The following is a 25,071-nucleotide window of genomic DNA, read 5'->3' on the forward strand; positions in this document are numbered from 1 at the left end:
TGAGGCTGCTCCGGCAAGGGTAGTCATGGGTGGGCTGACTCCGTTCTGGTGGGGATCGGGAAGAGGGAAAGGGAACAGGTTGGGAGGGGTCTGCGTTTTTTTTTTCAATTGTTTTTTTTATTATTATTATACAAAATGTTAAAATTCAATCAATAAAATAGTGACACATAGCAAATCACCTGCTTTAACAGGTTAGCAAATTAACAAACAGGTTAAGGGACTATTTTGAGCAGATGGGGGGCAAAGGTGAGATTATTTTCAAATTATTCAAAGGTGGGATTATTTTGAGCAGAAGTGACAAAGGTGGGATTATTCTTTTCCATTTTTCCTTTTTTCTAAAGGATTTTTTTTTTAATAATAAAAATAGAAAAAAATGAGAGGGGTATTTTGGGAAATAGGATTATTATAGCTGAAAAGTTGTTTACCAAACATGTTTTTTTTTTATTGTTTGACCAAAAGAAAAGGCCAAAAGCCAATAAAAAATTACCAAACATGGCCCAATTTGACAGTAGCGTTTAGCGTTTAGACCAAGTAGGGATGACAATGGGACGGGTTGGATGCGAAGGATGGTACCTCCATACCCATCCCCGCCTAAAAATCTTATACCCATCCTGGCCCACCACCCATGATGGGTACAATACCTACATTCATACCCGCCCCACTCGGTACAAGCTAATATCCATCCCCGCCCACCATCCATTTGCATATCCATACCCACCTCAAACCCGCCCCACACCCACCCTAAATCCGCTATCATAATGTCATATTATATCACAATAATATGAAGGATTATCATTTCTAACAAATCTTTATTTTCATCCACTTGGCAGAATTCATACGACACTATTGTTATTAATTTACTTTATTTTTAGGAAAATTTTTAAATTACAACCCACGCACAAATCACATTTTTTTTAAATAACCACCCTTTAATTTTTATTATTATTTTACCACCCCTTAAAATTAAAATAGTACTTAGATCCCCACCTTTTTCAAATTTTCGATGGCTTTTCCGTCAGTGGGTCCCACCTAACTTATTTCCCTTTTTTTCCTTCTTATTTTCTCTCGATTTCACCTGTCACTGTTATATTAAACTCAACTAAACTCTTCCCTCTTTCAATTTCTTCATTAAATTTCTGAAAAAATCATCTATCTTCTCCCTATGTCTTCATAAATTCTCCATAAAATGTTCAACTGTGAAGAATCCTAATTCATGAAATCCCCCAATTCCCCAATTTGTGCGAAGAACACGTACTAATTCATGAAACCCCCCAATTTTTACCCAATTAATTTGTGCGAAGAACCCTAATTCATGATACCCCCAATTTCCCTCAAATAATTTGTGCGAGAAACCCTAATTCATGAAATCCCCCAATTCCCCCAATTAATTTGTGCGAAGAACCCTAATTCATGAATTCCCCAAATTTTCTAAGGTCACAAGAACAGTTTTTTCTGACAATCTTTATCACTATTTTCAACTGTTACATCTTTTGGGAGGACATTAAACATGCTTTGGATTGATGGCATAGTCAGATTTGAGAAGGGTTTTAGAGCTAGAATGAAGCACATACTCTCAGTCAGAACAATTCATGGGTTGTGTTGATGATTTTGATATAGTAAGTGTATAGAGAAAAAGTAGTGAGAGAAAGAAGATGGAGATTGAATCGAAATGTAAAGATTTCATTTTTTTTGTGAGTTTGGATTTGTGGGTTGATTGTGATTAAATTTGTGAGATGGGGAGGATGAAATTTGAGAGAAAATGAGTTTGAGAAAATGTTTTATAGAAAAAATCAGGGGAAAAATAGTAATGAAGGCTCAATATAGTCATTAATAGTCGTTATGTGCGTCCTATGATGGAAAAGCCACCAAAAATTTAAAAAGGTGGGAATGTGAGTACTTTTTTAATTTAAGGATGGTAAAATTAAATAAAAAAAATTAATGGGTGGTTATTATTAAATAGGTGTGATTTGTGGGTGGTTATTTTAAAATTTTCCTTAGTTTTATTATATTATTATATATCATCTAAATTCTAGACTTACCTAAGCTTGTTTCATCTTTACAAAAAAGTATAAACGTATATTTGGCGGAGGATGGGGCAGGGCGGATCGGGTTTCCTCTAAAATCCATTCCTAGGACCAAGTCAAAACACTAGTAGAACAAATAACCGTGTTTGGTAATGTAGCTATTCATGTAGCGGTTAGCGGTAGAGGTAGCGTTTAGGTGGCTTTTGTCAAACGTTAATAATATTAGCATTTGAAAGGCAACAGATAGCTTTTGACAAATTTTGTTTACTTTATAAATATTACTCCCTCCGTTCTATAATACTTGGGACGTTAGGGTGGACACGTGATTTAAGAAAAATACAAGTGGGTCCATTTAATTTTTTTTTATTGTATAAAAGACTCTCTTTTGCATTTTTATATTGTAAGAAAAAACAAAGCGGGGAGGGAGTGGGGTAGGTGAGGAAAGAGAAAATGTGAAAAATATTTTTTTTTAATTAGAAGTCCCATTCCTTTTTAGCAACGTGTCAAGTATTGTGGGACGGATGAATGTGGAAATTGTGTCAAGTTTTATGGGACGGAGGGAGTATGCATGTATTTTAACATTTTAACCGGTAGTTTTACCAAACACTTATACTATAAAACCGCTATATTGACAGCTAACTAACCTCAACCCACTACTAATTGACGGCTACTCGCCACTCTAACGGTTACCCGCTACTCGGTTGCTAAAAGCTACATACCCGCTACCACTAGTTTTGCCAAACAGGACCTAGAACTAAGGAAAATATATTATACGAAGTATATACTCCCTCCGTTTTTAAAAACTTGGTGCATTTTTCATTTGCGACCGTTTTTAAATACTTGCTCCACTTTTCATTTGCGGTAGTTTTAAATACTTGCTCTATTTCCTTATTTGGAAAACCTTTTAAAATATTTAATTAATTTCTCTCACCTAGTGGACCAAACATAAATTAAATTTTATTAATTTCATATTCTCTCTCCTATTCTCTCCACTACTTTTGCTTTTTACAATTTTTTATTCTTCCACCAACCTCACCACCTCCATATTTTATAAAAAAAAATTCCTTGCAGGTGGATGCATAGAGCATCGTGCATACGTTTTTTTTATTTATTTTAAATAGGCGGATTGAACATTAAGTTGTTTTGTAATGAACATATAATTGTTTTGTAAAGAATATATAGCTATTTTATAAAGAATATCCAGTTTTATTGTGTAAATGTACATTTGGTATAAAGGATCATGTAAGTATATGAAAAAAAAAACATTTCAGTGTATTATAATGTACATTGTATTATATTATAATGAACACATATGTTACAATAATGTTGCTTAGAGGTTTAATGTACATTGTATTATTTTGGATCATGCAAGTATATGAAAAAAAAAACTTTAATTTTATTGCATTTTAATATACATTGTATTATTTGGATCTACAACTTATTCTGAATTTGTCTATTTGCTTGCTTTGTTCTTCCAAAATGTATTAATTGGTCGATCTTCTTCAAGAACTTCATTTTATTTTCATTGCAACAATAAAACCACATAAATAGCAAATTAATTCCCAATAAAACCAAAAATTACAAATTTCAACCAAATTTATAAAAAACAAACACTAAAACTCAAAATAAACAAGTATGAATGTCGAATATGGTCTTACCTTTCGTTTTTATATGTCATCTTGAACAATTTTGGACTCTAAATTTCAAATTTCTTGAAATTTTGCTTGAGGTTTAAGAAATTTAAATGGGTTTGAAGTTTTGTTTGGAGAGAGAAAGTGAATTTTTGGTAAAAAAAAAAAAATAAATAAAATGATTTGTAATTAATGTATAGTAGATAAATAATTACAGTACTATTTATCTATTTCCTTATATACAATATTTCTTTCAAAAAAAAATATACAAAATTCTTGCACAAAAATCTCGTGTACATTATAAATGAACACTATATTCTTTTATATATGTCCATGTACATTATAAGTGAATTTTATATGCTCATGTACATTAGAACATACTTGCATGTACATTCCGATTTTTTGTAGTTTTAGAGTGGATTGTGCATCCGCTTGCACAAACTACACTTTGTTTTTTTTATTACCTTCTCTAATTTCTCATAAAACTACCTACATAAAGAAATAGAGCAAGTTTAAAACAAGATTAGAATTTATCAAAAAAAAAAAAAAAAAAAAAAACCAAGATTAGAATTGAGCTTAATATGTTTCAAAAAAAAAAAAAAGGAATTGAGCTAATGAGCTTAATATTATTATTATTATTATTATTATTATTATTATTATTATTTACAAAAGTTTAATATTTTTTTTATTGTAGTAATAAATAAATAAAAAATGGATAAACGCAGATCACCACCTCCTCTCTGTCTCTCATTACACAACTTTCTCTATTGAGGCCAAAACTATCCTCCATTGAAGCAGCTTCTGAGGTAAGTTGTTTCATTTTGTAATCAATTTCACAATCTATGGTTTATCGTTGTTTTAATTGTCAGTATAGCTAATTTAGGGTTCGGATTATTAAACTATTGGTTCTAATTACTGTTATAAAAGATCATAACGGCTGATTTTGTTGCTAGGGAAGAAAATTATGAGCTTAATTTGTTAATTGAATCAAATGTGCTTTTTCTCCCTAAAATTATTTGTGATTTTTGGAGCTTAATTTGATAATTGAATCAATTTTGGCTGCTAATGTTTGCAGAACCCTTTAATGTTAAGATTGAGCTATGAAATTTGACCTTTTTTTTATCCCGGGGACCAAGGCGGCCACTCTGCTTGCCCTGCCTCAGGGATGGGCCAACAAATGATCTTGTTTGTCAAGGAATAATAGTCGTTTATACTATTTTAGGATACCTCGAAAGAGTTGTCATTAAATAGTAATGGTTTATGATCCTATTATCTTAGGAACTATGGAGTATTGTTTATCTTTGAATATTATACTTATTGGCGCATTTGCTAATGCCTTGATGGTTAAGCATGATTTGGAGTATGGTATTGAAAATTTATTTATGCAAGTAATAAAGTTTTGATTTTAAATTCAAACCCCATTTGAAACTTCGTGGATCCTCCATTAATCGAAGGTCATGTTTGGCACGTCTTGACTTTGTTTAGCTTAAATAAGATGATTCTGCCCTTGTTCTTGTTCTGTTTTTTTAACTTTCATGTGTTTCTTGGTGGTCTGACATTAGACCTCTTCTGAATTGTAGGCCGTACTGTTAAACCCATTTTGATATCTGTTTTTACAGTTGTATATAAAATGGCAAAACAAACTTCTACTCTGTTTCTTGAAGACTGGCTTAGGAGCAGTACCAGCAACAGCAATGGCAGCAAAAACACCTCCGGAAACTCTGCTAATTCGTCAGCACAAGTGATCATCCAGGCGTGGGCTGAGCTCAGGGATTGTCTCCAGAAGGGCATGTTTCATCCTCGTCACCTTCATTCTCTTAAATCCCTTGTTAATTCACAAGCCTCATTATATGTGGCCGACCCACAAGCAAAAGTCCTCATTTCTATCCTTTCTTCTTCTAACATTTCTCTTCCTAATGATTCACTGCCCCTTATTCTGAGACTTTTGTATGTATGGGTGAGAAGATCATCCAAGCCATCGTTATCACTGATGGATTCAGCTGTGAAAGTCATTACTAATATATTATCTGACCAGTTTAATGCTGAGAAAAGTGTTTCTTTATTTGCTGAAGGCATTCTTCTTGCTGGTGCTTTCTGTTCAGTCCCATCTGTGACTGAAAACACCAAAACCATTTGCTTGAAGCTTGTTTGTAGTATGCTGGAGGAACAATACCAGTTGATTGGTTCAGTCGGTGAGCTCATTCCTGATGTACTTGCTGGGATTGGGTATGCTTTATCCTCTTCTGGAGAAGTTCACTTTGCTAGACTGTTAAATTTTCTGTTAGGAAATTGGGTTTATATAGAGAAACCCCATGATATATCTCATGCATTGGTTGTTTTGCATTTGATAGAATGGGTTGTGTACAGATTCATTAGTTCTAGTGCTTTGGAGAAAATTAGGATCTTTAGCAGTGAAGTAATGGAAAACCCCAACAAAGACTATGCTGTGTTTGCTGTCCTCATGGCCACAGCCGGTGCTTTAAGAGCATCTAATAGACCTGTGAAGCAGGGAGAGTGGTTGAATATTGTTACCAGATTAAGGATTTCAGCAGAAGCTAAAATTGAAGCTATAGCATCAAACTTGATTGCAGATATAGGATCCCCGAGCAATATTATTGTTGAAGATGCTGGTTTCGGATTTCTCCTCCGTTGCCTGTCATTGGCTGCATCTCGAAGTGGTGGTTTGAACTCATCAAGAGGACCACTGCTACTTTCACTTGGTTTAGCCTTGCTGATTGAAGTCCTTCCCTTGAGAAGATTTTATAATAAGATCCTTGAATATCCGATTAGCAATCTTGAGGGTTTAAATCCAATCTATGTGAAGAATCATCAAGACAGCATTCTCTTCAAGGAAGCAGGGGCAGCAACTGGTGTTTTCTGCAATCTTTATGCATCTGCAAATGAAAAAGATAAGTGTAGGGTTGAGGATCTAGTTTGGAGTTTCTGTCATGACATTTATTTGGGGCATCGGCAGGTGGCCTTGCTGTTGCAAGGCAGGTCAGACCAATTGCTTAATGATTTGGAGAAAATAGCTGAATCAGCTTTCTTGATGGTTGTAGTCTTTGCATTAGCTGTTACGAAAAACAAATTGACTTCCAAATTCTCAAGGGAGATACAGATGGAGTGTTCTGTCAAAATTCTGGTCTCATTCTCCTGTATGGAGTATTTCCGGCGCATCCGGCTTCCTGAATATATGGAGGCAATCAGAAGTGCAGCCACAAGTGTGCAAGAGAACAAGATTGCCTGTGTCTCTTTTGTCGAATCCTTGCCTTCTTACACTGACCTGACAAACCCTCAAGGTATGAATCATTATGATATCCCATTAGAACACTTCTCAAATTAGTTTAATTTATAGATCTGATCTGTAATGCTCTCCGCTGTCAACTATTTTCTTGTAGATTTTAGAAAGAAAAAAAAAATTTGTTTTAAAATCTTGTTTTTGTAGGATTTTGTCATCTGCAGAATGGGAATTATGTATGGTCCAAAGATGAAGTACAGACGGCAAGGATCTTGTTTTACCTGCGGGTTATTCCAACTTGCATAAGCTATTTGCCTAGTGATGTGTTCCAAGAAGTGGTTGCTGCCACAATGTTTTTGTATCCTAACCTCGTATTCTACATATAGATAGCCTTTGACTGATGAATAATATTACTATTGATTCCTTATTACAAATGCTTATAGATATTTGGGGCATCCTAATAACAAAGTAGCACGGACCTCACATATAGTGTTTTCATCTTTTGTTACTTCTGAAAATGAATCCTCTCAGATGGAGAGGTCCTTGTTGAAGGAGCAACTTGTTTTCTATTACATGAAGAGATCCCTTGAGGTACTAAATAGTGCTTTCAAAAGCTATAACAAAAACTTTTGAGTTTGGTTGTTTTAAATTATTATTTATGACATATAGGCTTATCCGGGTATTACACCATTTGATGGTCTGGCTTCTGGTGTTTCTGCATTGGTTCGACATCTTCCTGCTGGGAGCCCTTCCATATATTATTGCGTACACAGTCTTGTTGAAAAGGCCAATGTGTTATGCGGAGAAGTTAAGAATATGAAAGATTCTGAATGGTGGAAGAACTGGCAAGGAGACTCAGAGCCCTGCAAGAAAATCATAGAGCTTCTTATGCAGCTGATATCCTTGGTGGACATACAGGCATGTGAAAATCATTGGTTCTTTCATTATTACTCTGGATGAGATTTAACTAGGAGTCAAGGATATGTAATGCATAATTGTGATACGAGGTAACTGCCTTGTTATTTGTTAGATCAAGAAAGAAATAAAATAAAGGACATGGTGTGAAGAAAGCTTAAAAGTTGAAACTTGGATGAGATGGACTCATTGCAATATCGATTATAATTTTATACCCACAAGCCTTTTTTGGTTATAACGTTTATAACGATGGCATAGTGATAACCACTTTTCGTTGCTCATGCTAATCTCTTTGATCAATTTCAAGATTTCTTTGGTTTGTTTGTGTAGGTACTACCAGAATTGATGAAGCAGTTGGCACGGCTAATTATACAATTACCAAAAGATGGCCAGAATATGGTACTCAATGAATTGTATGCCCATGTTGCAGAATCTGATGATGTAACCAGAAAGCCTACATTAGTTTCATGGTTACAATCGCTATCTTACCTCTGTTCTCAACCCACTACTACAAACGAAGCATGCACAGAGGTTCCAAGTACAAATTCATTAATCTTGCAGAATGTTACTGCACGATTATGACCGATTAAGGTACCAAAATTTCTTAAAGCTATATGCATCGTATTCTGTTTGTTCATGTCAACTTAGTTGTATATCCCCTTGAAATACCTAGGAATGAAACTTGGAGCATAGGGATTATTCAGCACACTAAATCCGTTGCCATTGCAATGCACCCTTATTATTAACTTATTAAGCATTATTACTCTGGCGACAAAGCTTAATATGTAGCGTATTTCAGCTCTAAAATTGTTTTGTATGAATAGTTATAAATGATTATTACAGATAAGTATGTAATCAATTGCCTTAGAATCTGATTTAGAAGTCAGATATCCAGGTTTTGGATTAGTGAATGTAATGTGTTCGATGAATTGACGCACTGAACCTGATAAACAGTGAGAAGCAACAGAGGAAGTACTATGTATGTACTAGTAACAGATTAGGGATTTTTGGTGGTTTGATTACAACAAATTTCCGGCTGCCTTATGTCCGGTTGAGAGCAAAAACAATATCAATGACCATTTGAATGGTGTAATATTAAAAGCATAATTAGTTTATTGTCTAATATGCCAGTTATTAACATTGCCACATTGGACATTTGCTGTTTAGTAGTGACAGACTGACTGTAAATATATTATGTATCATGCCCTAGTTAAAAACGAAAGCATAGAGAACTATGGAATCCCAAATTTGAGATGGAAATCAGAGACTCATTTGTCCCTTATTATATTTTGTAGGTTTGTCTCTTTTCTCTGGGTTTAGCATGTTCTCCCTAAATTTGATACGACACAGATTAGGATTATACTTTGGGGCTCCCAAGAGCATTTATTTTTGAAAATCATGCATTTGTAACATCAGAAAAATAATATGTCTGCATTCGCATAATGGCATATAACTTAGGCAGCAGCAGACTAGATAAAAGTCTTCGGGCTGAGCATGCATACTATAGAGTATAATGAAAGTCTACAAAGCATATTAGAATAGTTGAAGACTATGAAGTATTTATGTCTAAACCGTGGGACTGAGCTATTGCTTCAAGCTCTCTTTTATTTTGCTCAACTCTTTGATGAAGGGTGATTGTTGGTTTGTAGGAATACAATACAGATATGAACTGGAATGTCATGAAGTTGCTGAGTTTTGTCCACGGTGAGCCCCCAAATGTCTCCTCCATACCCATCTCATTTAATAAAACCCGTCTTCTAGCTTCCAATCAAAATTATGGATTAGTGATCCCAGTAATAAAGGGACCATTCGGTTAGCCAATGGCAACCCAGGACAGATTCGACAGCCAGCATTAAATGGAATCAGCTCAAAATCACGGCCCTTGACATCAATATCTGATCCCACAAATCTCTCTGGCTCATATAAAGTGGGAGTTTCCCACAAGGTTGGATCTCTCCCGATGGCCCATACATTTATCAGTACTTGTGCGTCTTTGGGGACATTAAAGTCAAAGTGTTGTACATATGTATCTGCTTTTTTACGCAGCAGAAGTGGCACTGGTGGGTGCAGTCTCAAGGTTTCCTTGATGATTGCTTGCAAGTACAGAAGGCGAGGAATGTCAGTTTTTTCTACTAAATTTCCCTTTCCAATGATTTCTTGGTGCCCCATTTGTGGTTTCTATAGCTTTTCTGGGTTGTGCAACAATTCTGCCATTGCAGAAAATGGGGTTGACATTTTATGTCAATTCCTGCAGAAAATAAGTCCTGCAGAGAAGAGACGTCAATTATTTTTGAAGTTAAGCTACAAAAATATCTCAATATAGTTTATTGAGAGAGATACAGCAGATGACCAGGTATCATTGAAAGTTCAATTTTCTCATTTTTCTTATGATTAATTCCCTGCAGTGCGTCTAAAATATAGTTGCCTAATGCCTTCTATTGATCCTGAAGCCTTTCCCCTTGCAACCTTTGGTTTATCATAATCTTGAAGAAATCCATCAGCTTCCTAAAGTGAACACTTGTATGCCGTCTCATGCCCTGTATGTCGATCTTTTGCAGGAAAGGAAGATAGTCTGCAAAGTTGGTTTTCCCAACTTCTTTCAACAGGCCTTGTATTGTCTCACAAAATTCATGAGCAATTTCAGAACTAGGATCACTCATATCAACTGTGAAAAAAGTATTCAATAGCAAGTTGAGGGTAGTCACTGCCTAAAAAAAAGTTGAGGGTGGTGGTGAATGCTGCTTGGCCGATGTTTACTGCTATACGATCATCGCTACTCTTCTCCACTTGGAATATACAGTAATAACTTTGATCTTATGTCTTCGAAGTCTTTGGCTAGTATCCTGTCTGCTAGAAGAGAAAACTTGGGAGTTGTATATTTTGCGTAGGGTTTTCCAAACACATGATGTTGGGCCTGCTGGCAACCAAGCTACAGAATTTTCATGGTGGTTGAGTGCACGAATAACATCAATGTGGCGGCTGAAAAAGAAATATCATTCCTTTGAAGGGCCTCTTTTGCCACCACAGCTGAAGAAATGATCACTGTAGGCACTTGGCTGAGCCATATTTGCTGGCAAGTTTTGTCAAGGAGGCATGTGGCTTGGAGCCAAGGCTAAAGAGGTTCCGAAGATGGGTGAAGGCGACGGCCCTGGTGGTAGTTTTGATTCATTGCCTTAGCAAAAGATCAGAGGAGGTGAACTGCAACCCATGCTAAAACAAGACACAACACAGAATTCAGGCTATCCATATTCCATAGCACCTCTAAAGTACAATATTGTTTTTACAGTATAGTATATTATTTGACTTGGTACAATGGTGTGGTACCTGTGTTATTTTTTATCTGCCCCCCTCAGTTAACTTCCAAAATGACTAAAACCACAACCTGTTATAAAATTCCATTACTGTCAAAAGTACATGCTAACTCCGTTACTATGGACATGAATCTTGGGAGAAATTAATTTGTTTTTAGGGATGGAGAGGGTAAATGGTTTGTGGAACTTCTTTTGCGCATTTCCCTCTAACCATTACGACTTAGGGCTTGTTCTCTTCAACTTAAATTTCAGTTCACTTCAGCTTAGCTCAGCTTCAATCAATTTAGTTCAGTTCAATTCTGTTCTTAATTTCCTTCTTTCATAAACAATTCATTTTAGTTCAGTTCAGGTCCAATTAGTTCAGTTCAACGTAGTTCAATAAACCAGAATAGGCCCTTAATTTATGGTTTCCGATATAATCGTTGACATATCTTCTTCTTCATTCTTTTTTTTTTTTTTTTTTTTTTTTTTTTGAGGAATACCGTTGACATATCTAATTGAATTAATGAATAATGATGGCCATTGAGTCATTTGGTTCAAGTGCGAGTTGGCTAGGTTGTTGGGTAGGATCCATTCAGATTAAATTTTTGGTTCAAGTATAAGCCAGATCGGACCCATTAAAGTTAGATCTGCCTGTATTGAAAATTTCAGAGTTATATATACTTTTGTATGGAACACATTAGTATCATATATTTAGGGAAAAATTGTCATATATAATACCAAGTACAACTTTTGAATGGTTGAATACTTGAATTTAAATAATACAATCTTATGATGAAAAAAATACAAATGACAAAACTAAAAATAAATTAACATTTTTTTATTAATTAAATGTAGATGGCATAACTTTTGCTATAATTATGAAAATGTCATGCGGACTGGATAATTTTGTTGATTTAATTACGATTTTGTCACTTGATAAATGAATTTTATTGATAAAATAGGGCCTTTGATTATTCTTAACATTACAACCTTTTGGGGGTCTCAATTTTAAACCGGTCAAAACCAGATGTAACCTAGTGAACATGTTAATTATGACACATGTTGCTCTATGATTGGCTTTAAAAAATTAATTAAATTTTTTTTTTCTTTTTTCCCTCCTCTCATCCAACATCACCACTCCTCTACCTCCGATAGCCCCTCTCCCCATCCCCACCACTGAAAATACTCCCCTCCCTAGACGGGGGTTGTTAAACGTCGCTCTCCCATTTTACAGGGTAACGCTCGCATTTTGACTTGAAGTTCCAATTTTACCCCTAACATTTAAATACGGTTTTTTCCACTATACGACTCACATTCTCACTCTCTTACCTCATTCACTATCTCTCTAACTCTCAAACTCTCTAAAAAACTTGAAACTCTAAATCTGAAATTTTTTTTGTTAATAAAAAAAAAAAACAACAATCATCAAAAACACAAAAAAGGATGGGTGATTCGAGGCGAATAAGGCTTACATTCGGAGGGAGGAGTTTGGGCGGCGGTGGAGGCGGCGGCGGAGGTGGTGGCGGAGGCGGCTTCGACGGCGACCAGGTAAAATTTGTTTTTTTTAAAAAACGGAACCTCCAGCTTCCGCCCAAATTTTCCGGAAGTTCCAAGGAGGTTCCGCCTGAAAAATCCGAAACCTCCTTGGAACTTCCGGAAATTCTGGGCGGATCTAACTTCCGCCTAAAATTTCCGAAAGTTCCTAGGAGGATCCGGAAATTCCAGGCGGATCCTCCCAGGTAGATCCGGAATTTTTGGGCGGAAGTTCCGGTTTTTAATTTTTTTTTTCCGTGAATAATATGCTTTTTTAATTTTTTATTGTTAATTTAATTTTTTTTATTATGTTATTTTTGTTGTTATTTTGAAGTGTTATCTTTTTTTTTTGAAGCATATTTTATAGTGTTATTATTTTTTAAAATATGATTAGTATTATTATTATTATTATTATTATTATTATTATTATTATTATTATTATTATTATTATTATTATTATTATTATTGTTGTTGTTGTTGATATTAGGGTTTTTATTATTTATATTGTTATTATGGTTATTGTTGTTGTTAAATTTTATTTTTTGTTGTTGTTGTTGTTGTTATAATAATATTATTATTATTATTGTTATTAGTAGTACTATTATTATTATTTTTAATTATGATTAGTATTATTTTGTTGATATTAGTGTTATTATTATTGTTATTATGGTTATTGTTGTTGTTGTTGTTAATTTTGTAGTGTTACCTTTTTTTTTTTAAGCATATTTTGTAGTGTTATTAGTAGTACTATTATTATTTTTTAAAATATGATTAGTATTATTATTATTATTTTTGTTGATATAAGGGTTTTTATTGTTATTGTTATTATGGTTATTGTTGTTGTTAAATTTATTTTTTGTTGTTGTTGTTGTTATAATAATATTATTATTATTGTTATTAGTAGTACTATTATTATTATTTTTAATTATGATTAGTATTATTGTTGTTGATATTAGTGTTATTATTATTGTTATTATGGTTATTGTTGTTGTTGTTAATTTTATTTGTTGTTGTTGTTGTTGTTGTTATTACTGTTATTATGGTTATTGTTGTTGTTGTTGTTATTATTATTGTTATTATGGTTATTGTTGTTGTTAATTTTAATTTTTTTTGTTGTTGTTATTATGATTATGATTGTTGGTGTTATTATTATTATTATTATTATTATTATTATTATTATTATTATTATTATTATTATTATTATTATTATTATTATTATTATTACTAAAATCGGATTTTGTACTTATTTTATGTAGATCGAGGGTTCTGGTGCTCGACATGCAATATCACGACGTCTGAATGCGTCTCTTAGGAGACAGTAATCTCGTTCAGCACCGCTTCAGCCCGAGCAGCAATACGGGTCTACTAGTGGTTGGTCGGGAGACCCACAATCTGGTAGTAGTCGGCCCTTGTACTGTGCAAGTGGAGCACCCATATCTGACAAGGAAGACGAATGCTCGGCTAGTCATGTTAATGGCCGTGATGAAGAACCGGACCCTCGGGATTACCATACGGTATATAGGGGTCAGTTTGGGAGATTTGTTAGTAGTGGATCGAGTCAGCCTACTACCAGCTCCGCAGAGGCATGGTTAGTGCGGGAACCGATGCCGGGTGGTCCTGAAGATGGGACTGTTATCCCTAGTTTTGGTGGTCACGTGGCACGATATATCTGGATCGAGCAGGAGCGTAGTGTTTTGCGCTGTTTGAGTAGGACAAAGTTATGTTCTGACTTGTTTACTTGGCGAGGTCGTCAATCAGTGGAGGACCTCGGGGCGATTGATGCTAGTTGGTTGTCTCACTTGCCCGGCCTGATGTTTAAAAGACTTGATTGGCCGCTGATTTCTGCTTTTGTTGAGAGATGGCAGCCAGATACGAACACCTTTCATATGCCATTTGGGGAGATTACGATCTTGTTGCACGACGTGTACAACATACTTGGGTTACGTGTCAAAGGCAATATGGTCACCACTACTCCTAGCACGGACGTGTTACGGGACGCGTGCTCGATCACCATGGATATGACTCTAGATGATTTGTCTGAGATTTGCGGCACAAAGACGATTTGGCAGGGTAGTGGGGTGTTGACTGATAAGATTTTTGAGTCGACATTGGCGGTTGACCGGGAGTTTAGTGATCAGCTTAATGGATACTTGTGGTTAGTGCTTGGAGGTACACTGTTTGTAGACAAGAGTGGTAACCGTACACATCCTTCCTTCCTCCACGAGCTATGTTATATGGATGTCCCTATTAACGAGTATGCTTGGGGAACAGCTGCACTGGCTTACTTGTATCGGCAATTGGGCACGGCATCACGGAAAGGTGCTGATTCGATTGCTGGTTGTCTCACGCTTCTGCAAGCGTGGATTTACGAGTACTTTCCGTGCTTTCGGCCACAGCAGGGTACCTTGACCCGGGACCTTCAAATTCCTCGTGCGTCTGCTTGGGATGTTGGACCGGGATGTCCTAGCAAGAACCTGGAGCGCCTGTTATCTTTTCGTACTAAAATTGATGCGCTTACTGACCGTGAGGTGAACTGGCTACCGTACGGAGCTGATCCTGCATTACGAGTGCCCCCCACTTTATTCATTGGTTGCATCCAGTACCATAACATCATTGAGTCGTACATTCCTGATAGAGTGGTGCGACAGCTTGGTTTCGTGTAAGGCATTCCCCGCGAGATCATAAGGCCAGAGAAGGCCAAGAGGCCGACTAACTTGAAGATGTATCGGGTAGACTTCCCGACCGAGATGACAGATGTGATGTGGAAGAGGTTTGTCCCTGGGGTATCTCAGAGTGTAGTTTTAGGTGCCCTCACCAGGCTTAGTGCTGCAGCTCCTTCGGTTGCCCCTGGTTACACGCAGTGGTTGTACAGGTTTTCTCACCCGCGGGTATCTCCAGGTGTAGGAGTTACAAGCAACCTACCTGAGCGGACTAACACTTATTATGTAAGTATTTATGCTTATTATAATATTAACAATGACTTCTATGAATTTTTGTGTATATAATATGTTATTGTTTGATTTGCAGTGGATGGGTCGGTCCATGGAGATTCACCAAAGAGCACTGGCTGAGTATCCTGAAATGTCGAGTGAGACTCGGACAATGACTGAGCAGCTTGTATTTGATTGGAAGTCAAAAATGGGACTTTAGATTATTTTGATTAGAAGTCGTGTTAGTGGTTTTAATTATTTGTTGAACTTAATTTTTATTTTTTTTTTAAATGTAATGTATAAACTAGACACTTATTTATTTTTATATTTTATGTTTTGTTGCATATCATGTTAGATTAAAAGCAAGTACATTTAAAATTAATTTCATAATTCTAATTTTCTTACAAATGTTCAAAGTTAGTGAATGTACATTACAAACTACCTAACTAATGCATCCCACATGTTCCTTCTAAATTCATATTGTTGATCCCATCCATTAACACTATCCTCGTGGTGTTCAGTCCACCAACCGGCGATCGGCGGGAGAGGTGAATCAGGTACAAGGCCAAGACGGATGAAATGTGATCCACCAACTGTAGCAATCACAAACTCTCGACTCGGTGTCCGAACCCCGTTGCGCGCCCTCAGCGGTAAGACTGTGATGTATGGGTAGTAAAAAGTTGGTACTAGGCCTACCCTGAGACAAATCACCCTTGCGTTGAACCACGTAGCAATTGGAAATAAATATTGAATTGTAACCATCCAATGCTGCTCCCCGACAGCCCCACCATCCCATCGAATACGCTCTACGTTCATCCAAAGTTGTCCAAGCCCGTAAATTCGTTCGTACAAATCAGGATGACCGGCGATCTCGTTCGCTATTGTTTCCCGAGCGTCAAACCACAGCGCCTGATCGCCAAAGAAGAAGTCGGCGACACAACGAAAGCCACAGTTCCCATCACCAATGACATCCTTCCAAGACGAAATGTACGGCAACATTGGGCTTGGAAGCAAGTTCAAATACCTGCATTGACTAATGTCACTCGGATCTACAACACAAAATTAAAAGATAAATTATTAGTAAAGCTACAAGTATTAAGTTTACATATATTAATATTACATATATTATTCAAAATCAATAGAATTTTAATATTACCTGGTTGTGGGTCACCACCACGTTGAGTGTGTTGACGGTTCACATGCTCGAAATAACTTCGATCACGCCTGGTGTCATTGTTCCTCGGTCGACCACGAGTGTTGAGGTTGACATGTGGTTCTTCAAGGTGTGTATGGTCCGGATGTAGCTCCTCTTTAATGATTCGTGTTACATTTCGACGTACGGCCGGGTCACTTTCCATGACTTCATCAATTAGGGATCGAAAATGTGCAGCCTCCTCAGTCGAATCATTAACCACTTCAGGAATGTTAACACCATCACCAATAACCAGTGTCTTCCAGAAAGAATGAACTTGGCTGCTATACAATCCTGTCTGTGCAACTATCGAATCATGTATCTAGCAAGCACATGGAAGACCATGGGTCACACGCATAGCACATCCACAACGTTCATAGACCTGGTAACTCAAATCCCGCATCCTTTTCGGCTCGTTATGCAGTTCTTTCAAGCAATGTTGAGACACTTTGCCATTTATACGTGACAATGGCAACTGTCTGTACATCTCACCAATTTTAGACCTTGATGCCTCCAACTCATTACGAATTAGTATGATTCGATTACCGATATGACAATGGACTCGGGCCTATACGGTATTCAAAGAACCTGCCAATGATTCAAATTATTAAATACATTTTAATTTTTTTCATTATAATTACAATTACGTAACAACGAGAACAACTAATAAAATAAAACAACTAACCTGTGGATGATTCAAACCAAGTTTTCACTGCTGAATGTTGGCTTTCAACTCTACAGTTGGTGGTGTTACCAAAGTGAAGAACCTGGTTCGTCCAATATTTCACAAATTTCTCCTTATGACAAAGCCATGTTCTCTGAACATACTGAATCACTACCGGATATTTTCCCCACCTCACTTGCATGGTAGCTAGAGCATGATCATACTCCGCCTGTGTTGTTGCATTCACGATTTTGAACCATTTGCCATTTCTAAAACTGACACCAACCTTCTTGTTTCCGAACATCTTCGTCACCTTAGCCTCCACATCTCTGTTGATGTGCCATATACAGAGTAAATGTGACGTCCCTGGAAAGACTTCTCTCAAAGCCGCACATAGCCCAAGATCACGGTCTGAAATAAATATAGATGGCTCTTTATCAAACCCAATCAACTCCCTTAATCTCTGCAACACCCACCGATAGCTAGTCGTGCACTCGTCGCGCATGAAAACATATCCAACTAGAAAATTCTGGTTTGTCGGTGTCACACCTACTACCTCAAAGAAAGGCATGTTATATCGATTGGTCTTGTAAGTAGAATCCATACCTATGACATGTGGGTATGTGCGGAGTATGTTGACCATGATCGGGTGCACCATAAATGCATGTTGCAAAACGTTGTGATCATCGTTCGTGACCCAGTAAATGTATTTACTCTCTCTCGCTAGATGAAGAAATTTCTGAACAACTCCTCTTCCTTCGAACATCTCCATCCTGAAGTCATTCCGGCAATTGTAAATGTGTCGGATGTTTGGATGATCATCAGGAAATTGCTCGGCAATAGTGGACATGATGTTACGGGGCGCAACCTTGGACTTTGTCATGTCCCGCACAACCTGTTTTGCACCCGGACTCAATCCGCTCACTTTACGGTGACCCTCTTGGTACACAATCATTGGGTGGTTATGTGTCCCGGTGTGATCATTTTTCGCAATGATATTCCAACTGTCGGTGCTGAATTCATAATATATCTTGATGTAGAATGGACAACCAATAGCTTTGGTTTTGGTGTCCTTCCGTATCGCGTTCTCCAAATCTCTCGGCTTGCTCCTTCGTGACCGATCACATCGCAAATATCGATACGGCCGACCATCTCTGGTTTTGTTATAAGACGATTTCACCAAAATAATTCCCAATTTTATGGAAACACCATCAGCCCATGTAACTGCATCGTCAAATGTTGGAAAAATCGTATCCGTGACAAAATTCCCACTATAATTCACACCGTCACCGCCTTCCTCAGATTCCTTATCCTATACAAATTAAACATAACATGGTTTATGTCATAATAATAATAATAATAATAATAATAATAATAATAATAATAATAATAATAATAATAATAATAATAATAATAATAATAATAATAATAATAATAATAATAATAACAATAATAATAACAATAACAATAACAATAACAATAATAACAATAATAGTAATAATAATAACAATACTAATAATAATAATAATAATAATAATAATAATAATAATAATAATAATAATAATAATAATAATAATAATAATAATAATAATAATAATAATAATAATAATAATAATAATAATAATAATAATAATAATAATAATAATAATAATAATAATAATAATAACAACAACAACAACAAATACAAAACAATAACAATATTAATAATAATTATAAAAATAATAATATTAATATTAATAATAATATTAAAAATAATAATAAACAATTATAACAACAAATACAAAACAATAATACCATAACATTAATTACTAAATAATAATAATAATAATAATAATAATAATAATAATAATAATAATAATAATAATAATAATAATGTTACAAAAAATAATCATATTACTAATAATCATATTAATACAAAACAATAATAATTACATTAGTTATCAAATACTTAATCACAACAACAATCACAAGACCACGAAAAAAAAAAAAAAAATTAATTAACATTCAAAAACTAAAATAACGTAATTAACATTTGTTTTTTAAAAAATAAAATAATAAGGGACATCCGCCTAAAATATCCGGATGTCCTAGGTAGATCCGCCTAAAATTTCCGGATCTACCATGGAACATCCGGATTTTTCAGGCGGATCCCTCACTACAAGAAAACAGGTCATTTCCGACGGACAAGAAAATCCGTCGGAAAGTACGAAATTTCCGACGGAATTTAATTCCGTCGTAAATTTACGACGAATTTTTAATCCGTCGGAAAATATACCATTTCCGACAGAAAATTTCGTCGGAAATGGTATAATTTACGACGGATTAAAAATCCGTCGTAAATTTACGACGGAATTAAGTTCCGTCGGAAATTTGCGACGGATTATAACCCGTTTCCGACGGAATTTAATTTAAAAAAAAAAAAAAGAAAGAAAAAACCCCAAAACCCTAATATTAAAACGGCGCCCCAACCCCCCTCATTCACAATCCGCTTCTCTCCTCCCTTTCTCTCTCCTCACGCTCTCTGTCTCCTCCTCCTCCTTCTCTTCTCACGCTTTCTCTCTCCTCTCCTCCTTCTCTTCTCACGCTTTTTCTCTCCTCTCCTCCTCCTCCTTACTCTCTTCTCAAGCAAGCTCTCCTCCTTTTATGTCGTTTATGGTGATGTTAGTCAAATTAATGGTTTTTAAGGTTAAATTCGACCATGAAAATCCTAGATCTAGGGTTTTCGTGGTCGAATTTGGCCTTGTTAAACCAAGTTCGTGGTTAATTTCGAAGTTTTTTTTATCTTAAGGTACGTTCTAATTTTTAATTTTGATTTTTTATTTAATTTTTGGATGATTTTCAGTGGTGGTGGATCTAAATTTGGGTGATTTTCGGTGGTGGTTGTGGTCTGGGTCGTATTATGGTGATTTTCGTGGTGGTTGTGGCTTGGTTAGTGTATTCGGTCAGGGTGGTGTGGGTTTTGGTGGGGATTTGTTAGGGGTGGGTAGTGTGGGCTCGGTTAGGGGTGGCTGGGTTTTGGGTTGGGGTGGCTGGGTTTTGGGTAATTAGGTGGTGTGGGTTTGGTGGGGTGGCTGGGTTTTGGGTAATTGGGTGGTGTGGGTTTGGTTGGGTGGCTGGGTTTTGGGTAATTAGGTGGTGTGGGTTTGGTGGGGTGGCTGGGTTTTGGGTAATTGGGTGGTGTGGGTTTGGTTGGGTGGCTGGGTTTTGGGTTGGGTGGTGTGGGTTTGGTGGGGTTCGGTCAGGGATGGGTGTGGGTATGGTGGGGTTCAGTCAGGGGTGGTTGTGGGTTGGGGTTTTGGTGTGGTGTTTCAGTTAAGGTGGGCAAGTTGTGGTGTGGTTGAGAGGGGCGTCTTGGGTGGTTGGAGGTGGTGATACGTCGTGCCGGTGGTGGCACGGCGTATTTTTTTTTAATTTCCTGAAATTATTTTCCGACGGATTATGCCGGTACCGGAAAATCACTAACGACGGAAAATTCCGTCTGAAATTCCGTCGGAAAAGTGTTTCCGACGGATTTTCGTCGGAAAAGTGTTTCCGACGGATTTTCGTCGGAAAAGGTCATTTTTCCTACAAACACTTTTCCGACGACGACTTCCGACGGAATTCCGTCGGAAACAAGTTTTCCGACGGAATTAAGGGTGTTTGCGACAGATTTTTTTCGTCGGAAATGGACGAAATTCTAGTAGTGCCTACTTCCGCTTGAAATTTCCGGATGTTCCATGGTACATCCGGAAATTTTAGGTGGATCTACCTAGGACATCCGGATATTTTAGGCGGATGTCCTATTTCCAAAAAAAAAAAAAAAAAAAAAAAAAAAAAAAAAAAAGAAAACTTACAGAATGTTCCGACGCATTCTCCGGCGTACGAATGTTCCACTCGCCGTCCATGACCCAAGACCCGTCAGAAAATTTTATGATTAATTTTTTTTTAAAATAAAAGAAATTAAGGTGGTCGGGGGGACCGATTTGGTTTTAAGGTCGTGGGGACCGATTTAGTGGACTCGGGATACGGGATAGCAAGGTCGTAATGTGAGGGGACCGTTTCATGTAATGTGTCCAAATGGGGAACAAAGTCCTTTTTATAACACAAATTGCATAAAGGGCATATTTGTCCATTCAAGTCAAAATGGGAGCGTTACTCTGTAAAATGGGAGCGACGAATAGCAGTTCAGCCCTAGACACTTCCTCAAATCTATTTCCTATGTCAAAACCCCCTTCCCTTTTCCCCACCCAAAAAATCGCCCTTTTCCCTTCCTTAGCTCGAAAATAGTCCCCTCCCTTTCTTAAATGCCTTCCCACTTACCCTTCACTAGCCCAAAGCCCCTCACCAGCCTAAAACCCTCACCCCACAACTCCACAAGGCTCAAAAACACTAACCCACCCTCTAGCCTCCATTATAGATACCCCTTTGAACCAGGCAAGGTTGAGGTAGGAGAAAGTAGAGTTGGGGTGGGGATGGGGGAGCAAGTAGGGTCAGGGAGATGGATCTACCACTAGTTGCTGCTGGGGAGAGGGGTTGGCTGGCAAGGGATGGGTTAAATGGGAAGGGAGAGGTAGAAGGATATTTTAAAATAGGCAAAATTGGCCCAATAGCACCAACTATAAGTTTGGTGCAGAGAACAACACAACCTTAATCAATCGCACTCTACATCACAAACTATTAGTTTGGTGCATAAAAAAAGTCATAAATGACATCGAAAAGAGTTTTTTTTTTTTTTTAAATACCAATTTTCACCTTTTTTTAATTTTCCCTAAATTATTTAGTTACTTTTATGATACCTACCACGTGCATAAATCGAAAACTTTGTTATTTGGCAAAATAAAGTTTTCTAGTATTATAAATCGAAATCTCACGATACAAATGATACAAATTCATCGAAACAACACATCAATTTCAACTAATCAGTATAATACCCTAATTTCATACAATGATTTGGCTTAATTTTCGTATGAGATTTTTTTTTTTTTTACCAAATTATCACTTGAGGTTGGGTTTTTTTTAACAATTTGTTGTCGGAACTTTTTTTTTTTTACCAATATGCGCTAAGGGTCTTTTTTTTGTCAATTTTGGTCGTCATAACGACACAGTAAATTCAGTCATTTTGATTTATGAATTTTGTTTTTTTTTTTCTCTTATTTTTTTTAAATTAATGTATGAATTTTGTATTACTTCATATACTTTTAATTCTCCTAATTTTCTAAAATCACATGTCAACTAAAATACAAGTTTATTATTTACATCATTACTGGTTCATTATCGCATTTTATAGTAATAATAAATTAAGGTACTAATATTAGTGTTACACAACTCCTAAACTAGTTGTAAGTGTTATTGTACATACCATGTGTATCAACTTGAGAAGACCTAGAAATAACTCAATCTGCACCATTATAAAAATTATGTACATTTTTTTTAAAAAAAAAAAGGAAAAATTGTCATTAATAATACAACCTTTGGACGATTGTTTTTAAACAAGAAAACCTTTTAATTATACTTGAATAATATCAACAAGTTAAAAAAAAACTTATAATCTGTTAAACCGGTAGCTCATAACATGTGTCGCCATATAATTTGTCTACATTAATAAATTTTGTTTTTTTTTTTAAAAAAAATTGAACTTTAATTTTTAAAATTACTATTAAAAACTTATTTTTCTCACCTCCCCTCTCATGGCACCCGTACCACCACCTCCCCCATAATCAGTCAAAGCTGCACCTCCCCTCCCCTCACTTGCCTAACACCATCAACCTCACCACCAAGAAACCCCCACATTAGCCCATAGCCAGCCGCCCCTATCAACCACCATATGAAAACCATCCCTACGCAACCAAGAAGCAATAACGAACCCACCTCACCGTCTTTGTGGTTAGGTTTTGGGTGAATGAGGAGGGATTTCAAGTAGGGATGGCGGTGGGTCGGGTTAAATGGGAGACCCGCCCCATCTCCGCCCAAGTGGGGCGGGGATGGAAGGAGGTTTGGCGGGTGATGGGGCGGGGATGGGTATAAAATGTGTACCCGCCATGGGTGATGGGGCGGGTATGGATTTTAGAGTAGACCCGCCCCATATCCGCCCCGCCCCGTACCCACCTTATACCCTCACCATATTATTTTTAGAAGAGTTGAGAATTTATGAAACTTGATACCCCCTAAGACCCAATAAGCTTGAATAGTGAAAGTCCTAAATTTCTTAACCTAATTTGATATAATCGTCATTAATGTGATACAATAGAGCATCATGGCAAAGAGTTTGGGGCGATTTTGGGGTGGGTATAAGGTGGGTATGAATATCCAAGTGGGTGATGGGGCGGGGATGGATCCTATCTTGTATCCAGTGGGGCGGGTATGGATGTTGATATTGTACCCGCCACGGGTGTGGGGCGGGGATGGTTATAAGATTTTTAGGCGGGTATGGGTATGGAGGTACCATCATCCGCATCTGACCCGCCCGATTGCCATCCCTAATTTCAAGTGGTCTAGGTGGGGTAAAGTGGTGGTAGGGCAATGGTGGTGTTGCGGTGTGGGGAAGTGGTGGTGTGGTGGACATGGTTGAGTAGTGGAGGGAGAACACTAGTGGCTATGGTAGGGGAAGGAGAATTTTTTTCTTCTTATTTTTTCTTCATTTAATAAAATATGATTGAAATAATTTTTAAGCCATTCGCACGACAACATGTAGCATTGTAACTTGTTTATCGGGTTATATCCGGTTATGACCTGTTTAAAATTACAACCCCTCAAAGGTTGTATTATTCAGGTATAATCAAAAGGTTGTCTTTGTAGGGAATTATAGGTACTACGCAGCGGAAATAAACATGAATCATATTCATACAGTACCTAATCCCAAGATCTAATGCATAACACATAAAGAACATATAATCGTATCTTTGAAGCGTGATTCCACGTGCGATCGAGCAAGAACATTAGGAGATAAAGAACCTCAAGCGTGATTCCTCTACTTGGTCCACGGGCACAGATTAAGACCTCCACTAATGCTAGTTAGTTGCAATTGAACCCTTCAATTGACCTTCTATGGAGAAGTGCGAGCAACGAACCACCATGAACCACCACACGCGCCACCAAGGTGGCCGGCCGTACGGACGAGGGGAGGAGAGAGAAAGCCGTGAGTTAGATAGAGGAATTAGGGTCTTTGGGATTGGTTGCCTTGATGTCAAAATACACTGTGTGTGAATTATGACTTCTTGCTTGCAACCCTAGGCATGGATCTTATTTATAGATCTCATCTCTAAATAAGAGTCCATGTCAAAAGCCCAAAACCTAATTATAATCTAACTATGCTAGCCCAATCCATTTCATGATCAGTTAATTGCTCATGAGGCCCATTAATGGGCCTCTAACTTGCTTAACCCAATACCCTTGTGTGTGACCTCATAGGATCCATTCTAGCGGGCTTTGGACCATTTGACTAGCCCAAAGATCATCTCTCATATTCTAGCAACAGATGATGACGCCCCAAGAGAACGAACTTATTATCTCCATAATAGTGATCCTTGATATATCTAGTAATTGCACTTATCGAAGACACAACTCCTTCAATCTCCCACTTGTCTGAGACAAGTGCGCAACTGCGCAATATTCAAATTCCTTAAGTCAATGTGTGTCGATTTGATAATATGATTGCATCTCATGTCGTGATCAT

General features: G+C 36.8%; 2 protein-coding genes across 3 annotated transcripts; one reads left to right on the forward strand and one right to left on the reverse strand.

The window, feature by feature from the left end:
• Positions 1-4,375: 4,375 nt before the first annotated feature.
• LOC145628954 (uncharacterized) lies at positions 4,376-11,380 on the forward strand. 2 transcript variants are annotated; one of them, XM_081681400.1, is made up of 8 exons: positions 4,376-4,461; positions 5,275-6,954; positions 7,101-7,251; positions 7,337-7,484; positions 7,563-7,811; positions 8,139-8,399; positions 9,458-10,161; positions 10,367-11,380. In XM_081681400.1, the coding sequence occupies exons 2-6, from the start codon at positions 5,286-5,288 to the stop codon at positions 8,388-8,390; spliced, it is 2,469 nt and encodes an 822-aa protein (XP_081537526.1). In that variant the 5' UTR covers positions 4,376-4,461; positions 5,275-5,285; the 3' UTR covers positions 8,391-8,399; positions 9,458-10,161; positions 10,367-11,380. The 2 variants fall into 2 exon arrangements, with proteins under 2 accessions (XP_081537526.1, XP_081537527.1); XM_081681401.1 differs by having other exon boundaries at positions 4,407-4,461; positions 5,236-6,954.
• On the reverse strand, positions 9,549-9,977 carry LOC145627700 (cytochrome P450 76C4-like). The gene has a single exon (XM_081680054.1). The coding sequence runs from the start codon at positions 9,975-9,977 to the stop codon at positions 9,549-9,551; it is 429 nt and encodes a 142-aa protein (XP_081536180.1).
• Positions 11,381-25,071: the final 13,691 nt, after the last annotated feature.

This window comes from Chenopodium album, chromosome 4 (genome assembly GCF_948465745.1).
Source record: "Chenopodium album chromosome 4, dcCheAlbu1.1, whole genome shotgun sequence".
Classification (NCBI taxonomy): Eukaryota; Viridiplantae; Streptophyta; class Magnoliopsida; order Caryophyllales; family Amaranthaceae; genus Chenopodium; species Chenopodium album.